This window comes from Poecilia reticulata, chromosome 8 (genome assembly GCF_904066995.2).
Source record: "Poecilia reticulata chromosome 8, P_reticulata-male-v2, whole genome shotgun sequence".
Taxonomy (NCBI): domain Eukaryota; kingdom Metazoa; phylum Chordata; class Actinopteri; order Cyprinodontiformes; family Poeciliidae; genus Poecilia; species Poecilia reticulata.
The window spans coordinates 26,735,296-26,746,327 of NC_088837.1; the positions used below are offsets into that span (position 1 = coordinate 26,735,296).

The 11,032-nt window shown below is 42.4% G+C and overlaps 1 protein-coding gene across 1 annotated transcript; it reads left to right on the top strand.

The window, feature by feature from the left end:
* The first annotated feature begins 7,219 nt into the window (after positions 1 to 7,219).
* On the top strand, positions 7,220 to 10,002 carry LOC103469449 (keratin, type I cytoskeletal 50 kDa-like). The gene is made up of 7 exons (XM_081610376.1): positions 7,220 to 7,675; positions 7,786 to 7,868; positions 7,987 to 8,143; positions 8,217 to 8,378; positions 8,496 to 8,621; positions 8,698 to 8,921; positions 9,818 to 10,002. Exons 1-7 carry the CDS (start codon positions 7,277 to 7,279, stop codon positions 9,969 to 9,971), a joined length of 1,305 nt encoding a protein of 434 aa, XP_081466502.1. The 5' UTR covers positions 7,220 to 7,276; the 3' UTR covers positions 9,972 to 10,002.
* The last annotated feature ends 1,030 nt before the right edge of the window (positions 10,003 to 11,032 follow it).

Here is an 11,032-nt window from a genome sequence, read left to right on the forward strand (position 1 = left end):
GTTCCCACAGCTGGCTTCTCGTCTCTCTGCTGCCCAGGCTAAGAGGTGAGGTGAGTCAAACGAGCATCTGTTTATTAAATCTGTTAAATCAACTTTTATGATGTTCATGAAGAGAAATGAAATCCTTTCTGCGACTGACGTTGAAGCGTCTGAGGAGCGTTGCAGTTAAAATGCCGACAGCAGCTGCAGTCAAATTCTCCTCCATTTGGCTCAGAGACAAAGAAAAACCAGTCTGCTGGCGCAGGAGGAGCTTTCACTGACACACAGACAGACAGCACACCTGATTAACTTTATGCTCACAAACAACTAACCAGTCACCTTGGTGGTCTGGCTGTCGACTCCCTGCTGTGTGATAAATCTCTTCTTCCTTTAAACTCAACGTTTCAGACGTTTGTGGTGCAGGAGGAGAAATCCGTCTTCTTCTTCTTCTCCTGTTTACTTCCACAGCGTTCCCATGGTTCCCATGTACAGGCCTATCAGAGGCCAGCAGCGCTAACGATGAACTCAGCTCTGCTAGCTAACACGCTACATCAACATGGTATTTAGCAGAAGCTAATGCTAACGTGCTAAAGCAGGTACAAAACTGATAAGAGTGTGAATAAACGTCTAAATACAGTCAGTAACCAAACCTCCAGCTTCAGATGTTGAACTTTATTCAACTGAAAGTTTATAAAAGTAGAAATTTACAATTTATATGAAAAATGTATTTAGGGGACGATACGTGCTCTAAATATTTTCAATGTTACCAAAAGCGCTAAGCACAGAATTAGCTCCACTATTAGCGCATTAGCAGAAGCATCATGATTCAGTGGATCCGGTACTAAAGGATTCAGCGATTACAGCCACCAATAAAATACATAATACAGACGATCTCTTCAAAAAACACTTCTAACTACCGAATAGTTCAAATACCAAACAAACCTTAACATGCAGCAGGATGTTAGCACTGCAGCTGAAGCTAACATCTGCAGTCATCATTATTTCTGCTGTTGGGGGTTCAGCTGCTTTTAATCGCCAGCCAATAGCGTGTCAGGCAGCATTAATCGCTCACACATCCAATATGGCGACTTTCAGAGTCTAGACATCACACAGTTTCACATTTTCAACAGTGAAATAATAACCTGCATCGTCTGCATACAGGTTGACTCTCATGTTTCCTCCTCAGCATCTCGCTGCTTTTCTGAACCCTGAAACTAAAACTTTTAAACTAAATAAACCGTCAAACATAACTTCCAGATGTTTCCCTGAACTGCAGCTCAGATTTTCTGCTGAAACAAAACGAGCTCATAAATCTGTTTGCTCGTTAAAGTAAGAAGTGACAGCTGAGTGACAATCCGGTTTATGAGGCCGAGTTATGAAACGAGAAGTTCTGAGGAATTCAGGAGCTACACCCTGAGGAGGAGGAGGAGGGAAAGCTGTCTTCATCCGACCGACACGCGACGGATCGTTGGGTTTGCGTTTGATTTGCAGGTTTTACCTCAGAGCTGATCTAAAAAGTCAAACTTCTTCTGTGTTTGCTCAGACAGAAAACCTGATTCCTCTGACTTTTCAGGATTTGTTGTTTCTGAAAGATGGAGATTCAAGTTTCAAAAACAAAGATTAGATTAGAGTAGTTCTGTAACTAAACTTTGGATTCAGTCAGTTTAACTCCCAGCACCTGGTTTCCCTCCAGACACCAGAGTTCGCTTGGAAGCGTCCTGGAACGTCTCCGTTACTTCAGTCCTGATGTTCAGCTTTTACTGTGAAAGGAACTGCATGACCACTTCCTTCCAACGTCCAGAGATGTCCAAACTTTTTGCACCAAGGGCCAAACTAACAAAGTTGAAAGTATCCACTGCTGCAGGATGAACTGCATGAGTGAGACCAGGAGTTACAGAGAAACGAGTATTTATTCTGACATTCAGCCTCAACAGCATTTATTTGAACAGAAATGCATATTTGTGTTTCTGTGGTGAATAAAACATATCAGGTTTCCTGACATTTACTAATCAAATGTCAAAAAGTTAAAACTCCTAAATGTTTCATTGATATGTTGATGAAAATCATTTCGTTCGGTCTGTAGACTGGAGTCAGAAGTGGCTGGTTTCTGCAGCTTATTGTTGCTGTCGCTTCATGTTTGGTTTGTCTGCAGAGTGAAACGTTGCCATGACGACACACCTGAGGAATGGTGGTTCCTCCCCGCCGCCTGCAGGCTCCCGTCTGGTCACAGCTGCACCGCTGCGTCTGTTCAGACTTGTTCAGAATGTAAAACTCCTGCATGCAAATGAAACATCATAAAACAGGAGCGAGCGCTGACTCCGTTTCTTCCTGATTTTTATTTCAGTCTAATCTGCGTTCGGCTCAGTTCAGGTTTTAATTGGTTTCCTTTCATCTCCATCTAAAGCTTCATAATATAAACCTTATATTATTCCATCCATCCATTTTCTTACACCCTTGTCCCTCAGTAGGTCAGGAGGTGCTGCTGCCTCTCCAGCTAACGTTCCAGGTGAGAGGCGGGGTCACCTGGACAGGTCACCAGTCTGTCGCAGGGCAACACAGAGACACACAACCACACACACACACTCACACCTAGGGACAATCTGGAGAGGACAATTAACCTGACAGTCATGTTTCTGGACTGTGGGAGGAAACCGGAGTACCTGGAGAAAACCCACCATGCACAGGGAGAACATGGAGACTCCATGCAGAAAGACCGGGAATCGAACCCAGAACCTTCTTGCTGCAAGGCAACAGCTCTACCAACTGCACCACTGTGCAGTCCTATATTATTACATATAAAATAAAAATGTAAAGTTTTAACCAAATCCCACCAATAATTATCAGTGTTTTGTTGTTAAGGAAATATGAACAGCAAAAAATGATCTAAATGTGTTTAGTTTTAATTTCAGCTAACTTTATCTTAACTTGTCTGGAGTTCGGGTTGCATATCACATTTTAATCTGAGTATTTTTAATAACTGCATAAGTGTTTTCTGGTGCTGTTAATCTGCCAACTTCTTTAATGTTTTTGTTTTTATGTCTAACATTGTGTAAATCTACATGCTCCGTCCTGCCTGCCTGTTCACCTGAATTCCTCCAGGTTATTCAGTTTGAAACCAATCAGAGATTTTCGTAAAGCAAATTAAATTCATGAAGAAAAAAAAGCTGCTTTTTCCTTCTTGTGAATTTTCTGCTGCAGAAACTCGAATCCAAGAAGCAGCAAAATAAATCACTAAAGAGTAGAAAGTTTGAGAGAAACATGATCCAAACATGGTTTGTGTTTAATGAGCTGCTGTCAGGACTCTGAAACCGATCTCTGAAACAGATAAAACCGATCAGTTTCACAGAAACCGGTTCTGCTTGATCCAAGCTCATCAGCCAATCAGGAACCAGAGTCCGGCGCTGCACCGCAACAACAAAACACCTTCACACTTTAAAACATTCACATTTAATTCAGCTCTTTCTGCAGCGCAGACCCACAACCTCTGCTAAACAATCGATGGAGGAAGCTAAACAATAGCTAAGCTAAGCTATTGTTTAGCTTGCATGGAGGCTAACCACGGTTTCCATAGAAACTATGGTGATGGCACAGAGGCCTTTCCATCCTCACAGACCTGGAGCTCAGCAAACAGAAAGAAAACAGATTTTTAAACTGATATTCATTTTACACTTGACAAATGATTTTCCCCACAAGCCAAAAGATTAACTATGAGTCCTGTGATGCGTGTGTGTGCGTGTGTGTGTGTGTGTGTTTGCTTGTAATACCTTGTGGGGATGATTTTTCTGACACATACTACGCTGTGGGGACCAATAGCTCCTTGTGGGACCGAAGCCTGGTCCCCCAAGGGGAAACCCTGTTTTTGGGTCAGAGGTCAGAGTTAGGACTAAGGTGTGAATTGACTTTTGGTTAGGGTTAGGGTTAGGTATGTGATGGTTAGGGTCAGGAAAAGGGTAAAGGTAAGGTTTAGGCTGTAGAAATGAATGGAAGTCAATGGAAATTCCCCACAAAGATAGTCACGCAAACATGTGTGTGTGTGTGTTCTTGTTTACACTGCATATGGAGGACCTCTTTCACCATATTCACCAACAAAGAGAGGCCACATGTGGAAAGTGGGGACCTTCTCCTGGTCATCACTTCTATTAGTTAAGTTTAGAGGTGTGGTGTGAGTCAAGTTCCGGTTCTGGTTCTGGTTAACCAAAATGTCTGGATCAGGGATAAATGCAGTTACTAAAATGAATGAAACTCAATACAAAGCCCTCCGTTCTTATAAAAGTACAAAGACGATGATTTAAGACGGAAAAAACTTGCTGAAATAAAAAAAATATGAATAGAAACTAGCTACTAAGGCAAAACCTTCTATTTAAGTTGGTGAGCAACTTAAATAGAAAAACTAAGTTGAAATTAGTTTTGAGAAGCTGAAGCTAAAGCTAACAGGAATCGTGTTGGTTTCAGGCTGACTGACGTTTCGAGGAAAGAACTGGTGGATTTATTACAGTAACAGTGAGACTTTGTGTTTTACACGCAGAGCATGAGATCCAGAAGCAACGGGTCAGAATCCGCTTTAAATCTCTGAAAGTTCATAAATCATTTGCAGACAGAAGCGCAGGGCATTCTGGTTAAATCCAACCAAAGCTAACATGTTAGCCTAGCGCTAGCAGCAGAAATGGCTCCTGGTCTTTAGCCTAAAGAGAAATCCTCCAGCCGCTAAAATCCTCCATCTTGTTTCCATCTGGTGAAGAAGGAAGTTGCTCTCAGTGTCTTCAGAGGTTTTTGTGTCGTTTCCTTCAGTGGTTCTTGATGCAGCGCCCCCACAGGCCAGGAGGGGAACAGGTTGGTTTGACTCAGCAGAGAGAGAGACCTGCAGCAGCCAGAGGTGGAGCAGGTGGTGCTGGTCTGGTAGACTCTATCGGACCAGAACTACACCACCTGCTCCATCAGGAGGCAAACAGCTTATATCAATGTTTCTCCCACTCTGGAAACAATCCCTTTAAATGTTGACCTAAGCAGCTGTTTTCAGTTTACAGACATGTGGAACTACTTCCTGTTTTATCTCTAAATTTAATGAAAAATCTCAAAGGAAGCAGAAAACCTTGTGTATCCATCCTGACCTCGTCTTCTTGAGGATCCTGAACATTCAGGGACTCATCAGCTCAGGTAAACCGCGGCGCTCCGAGTCCAAAACCCGGGTGTTTTCCGTGTTCCCAGCAGTTTTCCCTGCAGGCTGGGAGCAGCACTTCAGATGATGGGAACATATTCAGTTACACCCAAACCGCTAAAAAACATTTATGAAGAAATCATTAAAAGAGCAGGGAGAGCGGCGGCTCGTTGATCTGTGTGGGAACGAGTTCTGACAGAAACACCTGACTGCTGCCAAACTTCATTAAATCTGGCAGTTCTTAATGTTTTAGGCCTGAAACTGGAGGAGCTGTGGATCATTACCTGATTATTGGATCATTAACAGATCCATGTCCATTAAAGCTCCACTGAGCAGTGAAATCTTCTCCTACAGGCTGTTTGGATGATCCGACTAATTACTGACGATTACATTTATCCTGAAGGAAGCACATCTTCAGTTAACGCCTGGAAAGCAGTCAGTCAGAAAAAAACGATCCGTCATTCATGAAAGAGTGATCCACATCATCACCCCTCCACCACCATGCTGGGCAGCAGAATGATGGATGGCCTTCCAGTTTGTTACTGTTTGTCTCACATGTCGACTGGAACGGGTCACAGGAAGCCAGAGTGACGCCCAGAACCAGGAAGGCGTTCTGGATGTGGTTGATGTTTTATGGATTATTCTGGATTAGAGGATTAAAACTGAACTCTGTGATTTCTCTGTGTGGATCAGCAGCTTGACTGAAGCCGAGTTAAGGTGGATCACAGTTTAAACTAACAAAGCTTTAAATCTCACTGGAAGCAGCTACTGATAGCAAAGAGACGATAAAGGTAAATAGTTGAAATTTTGACAGATTAGCAATAAATGGCTCCTATTTTCACCATGTTATTCTTTCCTTTATAAATGTCAGTTTCAAACTAAATATTTAGTTCTGAGCTATTTAATATTTCTTCAGCAAACTACATATTCAGCTCCAAATTATTTAGACTAATGCTAAGAATTTAGCTCTAAGCTAAATATAATAGCAACCTAAATATTTAGGTTGAAACTCCAACATTTACAACTGGATGACTTAATAAAGTGGTGAAAACAGGTGGAAATTAAAATATCTGTCAGTTTGACACATTTCTCTGAAGGATTTAGAAGCTTTTTAGCTTTTGCCCTTGCAGCTCCTCTGACCCGCCGTCCAGCAGCCGATCTCTTCTCTCCGACTCCGATTAACTGAAATGGTGCCATTTATAACCTTGGAGGAGAGGGAAGGGGCGGGCCAAGGAGGACTGGAGGATTTCATTGGATAAGCCCAAAGACTCTCACTAAAATCAATTAATCATGGTTATTAATTTTGTTTGGTAATTTAAGCGTGAGCTATCCCATCTGTATGTGTCGGTCTAGACGGTCGGTCCTCTCCTGGACAGAAGGACAAACTGAACAGTTTTATTTCCTGCTCATACTGAGTTGCTCAAATTTACTTCATATGTTTACCTGCATTTATTTTCCCCCTGGATCAAAACACGACAATGAAAACTAACCCCTAGTTTTTCCTCCTACAACAGACTAAATAACAAATTTTTGCTGTCAGTTTTTGACTGTAACTTTTCAAACGGTGCTTTTATGAAGGTGTAGATAAAAGCAGCAGAACCGACAGATCAGAACATCTTCAGATATGTTTTAACGCTCCACCTGTTCTGCCTGGACCAAAACCAAACCACTTTGCTTTCAGAAACTGAGCGGCTCCGTGGAGCGGAATAATCCCTCAGTCTCTGGTCCTTTGTTTCTACCTGACAGAAGAACATCCAGCCGCTGTTTACGGAGGATTAATGCTGACAGAAGTGGCCCAACCAGAGGGTTTATCTTTAAATCACTCTGGCACACAGGTCACTCCTTTCTTTCGAGCTGCGCCCCATCATTCCTGGAGTGGTTTGAGGTTAATGTTTTCCGTGTCTGAACTGGCCCTGGCCTTTCATGTGAAATGAAAGTTGGCAAGTTCTGATTCTGATAATTGTTGGCTGCTGCGTGTCTCAGACACACCTAAAGGACAGGTGTCTCCTCCCTGTTTGTCTCCAGCTCTCCATCCTCCTCCTCCTCTGGAAGGCATCTAGAGTATAAAACCCTGCTGCTCCCTCTCATCCCCACTCTCTCATCTGCAGCTGACGCTCCAGCACCTCCTGAACATCCATCACCATGAATAGCTTTTCCTCCAAATCCCTGGGTGGTTACAAGTCCGGTGGCGGGTACGGTGGCGGCCTCAGGATGTCCTCCGGCTCCTCTGCCATGTCTATGTACGGCGGCGGCCGCGGCGGCGCTGGTGGTGGCGGAGCCTCCAGCTACGGCTTTAGCTTTGGTGGCGGCGCCGGTGGTGGAGCAGGTGGTGGTGATAGCGTGAACATCTCTGCCAACGAGAAGGCCACCATGCAAAACCTGAACGACCGTCTGGCCTCTTACCTGGAGAAGGTCCGCAGCCTGGAGGCGGCCAACGCCGAGCTGGAGAAGAAGATCAGGGAGTTCCTGGACAAGAAGGCCTCCCCGTCCGCCAGAGACTACAGCGCCTACTATGCCACCATCGCAGATCTGCAGGGAAAGGTAGGATGAGTGATGCTGCAACTAACCAACTGTCTCCAGGTGAAGAAGTTCAGACAAAGATCTTCATCTGATTTTGGGTTAAAACCTCTCTGGACCTTCTTATCCCTCAGATCCAGAGAGCCACTGTAGACAACGGTGGGATCTACCTTGCCATCGACAACGCCAAGCTGGCCTCTGATGACTTCAGGATGAAGTAAGTCCACCAAGTTCAGGCTAAAACTGCTCTAACCAGACCTCCAGCATCACACCTGTTCCTGCTTCCTTTCACTACAAACCGGTCCAGAAACACTCTGTCTTAACGTCCCATCCAGGTATGAGAACGAGCTGTCCATGCGTCAGTCAGTGGAGGCCGACATCGCCGGGCTCAAGAGGGTCCTGGACGAGCTGACCCTGGCCAGGTCTGACCTGGAGATGCAGATCGAAGGCCTAAGGGAGGAGCTGATCTTCCTGAAGAAGAACCATGAGGAGGTGAGGGGGCTTTGATGGAGCGGAGTCTGAGCGACTCTGGACGGCTTCATGCAGCTGTAAATGGTGTCTGCAGGAGCTTATGGCCACGAAAACGCAGATGAGCGGCCAGGTGAACGTGGAGGTGGACGCAGCTCCAGGACAAGACCTGAACAAGATCATGGAGGAGATGAGGGAGCACTACGAGTCGGTCGCCGCCAAGAACCGCAAAGACCTGGAGGCCTGGTACCAGAACAAGGTGAGGAGTCTGGGTCTCATCTCAACAGGCATTCCTCTTCTGAGATTCTCTGACCCTGCAAGTAGCGCCACCATGAGGCTGACTCTACATTGTTCTTGATGTTTTTCCTCCATACAGGCAGAAGGGCTGAACAAAGAAGTTGCTGCCAACACAGAAACGATGCAAGTATCCAAGTCAGAACTCACAGAGCTCAAACGGACGCTGCAGGCCCTGCAGATCGAGCTGCAGTCTCAACTCAGCATGGTGGGTGCAGCAACCGGCATGTATGATCAAACCAAGACAAATGTCAACTCAACTGTCTCCCTCCTGTCCCCAACAGAAAGCCAGTCTGGAAGGCACGCTGGCAGAAACTCAGAACAGCTACGCCATGAAACTGGCAGGCTTCCAGAGGCAGGTGACGTCTCTGGAGGAGCAGCTGATGCAGCTGAGGGCCGACCTGGAGCGGCAGGGACAGGAGTACCAGATGCTGCTGGACATGAAGACCCGACTGGAGATGGAGATCGCAGAATACCGCCGCCTGCTGGACGGAGAGGGAGGCGGCAGGTGAGACCCTGGAGAACGATCCTCCAATAACTGACAGGAAATTATCAGTAAAATCTGATCAGAGGGTTCTGAAAACCAGATAAATGCAGATTCCTTCCAGAAGTTTCTGGAGAATCAGGAGGAAATGAATTCACATTTAATTCATAAACAACCTAAAGAACACAGAGAAATACCAGCATGTCATCTGCATAAAGGAACTGAACTGGAATCATTATTATAACCTGATTTTCTCCTAAAACACAATCTGAGCTCACTTCCTAAATTAAACCATGCATTGCTACATTGTTTTGAATATTGTCTCAAATTTTTTAGTAACAACTTTTAATAAATGTATATCTTTTGTTGATATTTATTTGCTTCTTTAGGAAATTTTGGTTTGTAAGTAAAAAACATTACATTTCTCACATGAAACTTGAGTCAAATAAGAAGCCAATACAAAAATTTAGAAACAAACGTTGAATTTCTTTTCAAAATTATGTAAAAATAGTTCTGCAAACCCAGTCAAGAATCTTCAATAATTTATATTTTCGTTTATTTTAAATGTCAATTTTTTCCCTCTAAATGTAAAAAAAAATACTTACATTCTGTCAATTTTTTTTGGGTGAAGGGGGACATAATTATGTAAAAACAATATATATATATATATATATATATATATATATATATATATATATATATATATATATATATATATATATATATATATATATATATATATATAAATTTTTTTTTTTCCCAAGTGAAATATAAATTTCTCAACATTTTGTTTTGAATTTTTTGGATCGAATATTTGAAAAACCCAAATTTATCTAATGTTAATTTTAAAATTAATTTAAATATATATCTCTGTGCTTGATGCTTGCATCAATAAAACCTGTTTCTTGTTTCATCTACAGCATCTCGTCCTCCAAGGCCTCCTCCTCCTCCTCCACCTCCACCTCTGGCTCCGCCTCCACCACCTCCACCACCACCAAAACCAGGTACGTTGTTGTAGAGGAAGTGCTGGTGGACGGAAAGGTGGTGAGCACCTCCACACAAGATGCCCAGTGAGCCGGAGACAGCGCCCCCTGCTGCAGAAATGGAAACAACAACTAAAACCTGCTGAGGTGCTTTAAAAATAAAATCAATTTAAAAAAATCCAGCTTGTTGTGTCTGTAATTCCTCTGATCACCACCAGGTGAAGAATCAGGATCATTTTGATTGTAAGAAAAATAAACGTGAGATTTTATTAATGATAAAATAATTTTTAAAGGAGCTAAACAGGTTCCTTAATAAAAAAAAGGTCAATTATTTTTCATTTTTCGCTTTGAGATTGATTGTGTTTACATTTAATTAAAATAAAATCACACATGCAGAAATTATGGAATAAATGATGGAAGATCACTTTATTATGTGATCATCATCATCATGGTGACTTTTATGTCAAAAAGAAACAAGAATGAAATGATGGCAGATTTAAGAGCTTTTTCTTGTAAGTGCTTATTACAAGAAAACCTGAGATGTGAAAACTCGTATTAATGAGTTTCTTCAGACCAAACCTGCCTGTAGCTGACAACAAATCCATAAAATATGTAATTTAGAAAAAGAATATTCAACTTCAGTTTTAAAAGTACCAAATCAAACAATTGCAGTTTGTTTCTGGGTCAGTCTGAATAACTTATCAGACAAACCATGTTTTAATATTAAGTAAAATAAAGCTAGAATAATTCCGTTTTTATCTTTTTTAATCTTTTTATTGTCAACAATTTAAATCATCACCAGCTTCCAAAAGGAGACCAACAAGTTTTAATATAAAAACAGATTAATGTCTAAAGATGTTTGGTAAGAATTTTACCAGGATTCAACCAAACTGACTGATATTCCAGAAATATCAGATAAAACAACAATATTCGGAAATAATAGACTCCTGCAAACATCCATGAAGATCAACAAGATCAAATATCCTGATGTTAAATAAAATATCACCATAGATCATCATAAACAGCAAAAAAAACATTAATATCCAAAGTGTTTTGTGTCCACATCAGATTTTACAGATTAAAGTGAAACCAGAGAAATCTGTTGGTTTAATGGTTTTCTGCAGGTTGGGTGTCAGACTATTGTCCGTCTTT

Bases quoted from the DNA above. Each gene is read 5' to 3' on its own strand.
- LOC103469449 (XM_081610376.1), top strand. From the start codon at position 7,277: ATGAATAGCTTTTCCTCCAAATCCCTGGGTGGTTACAAGTCCGGTGGC. The intron at 8,144-8,216 runs GTGAGGGGGCTT...TGGTGTCTGCAG, and splicing joins TGAAGAAGAACCATGAGGAG to GAGCTTATGGCCACGAAAAC. The intron at 8,922-9,817 runs GTGAGACCCTGG...TTTCATCTACAG, and splicing joins GACGGAGAGGGAGGCGGCAG to CATCTCGTCCTCCAAGGCCT.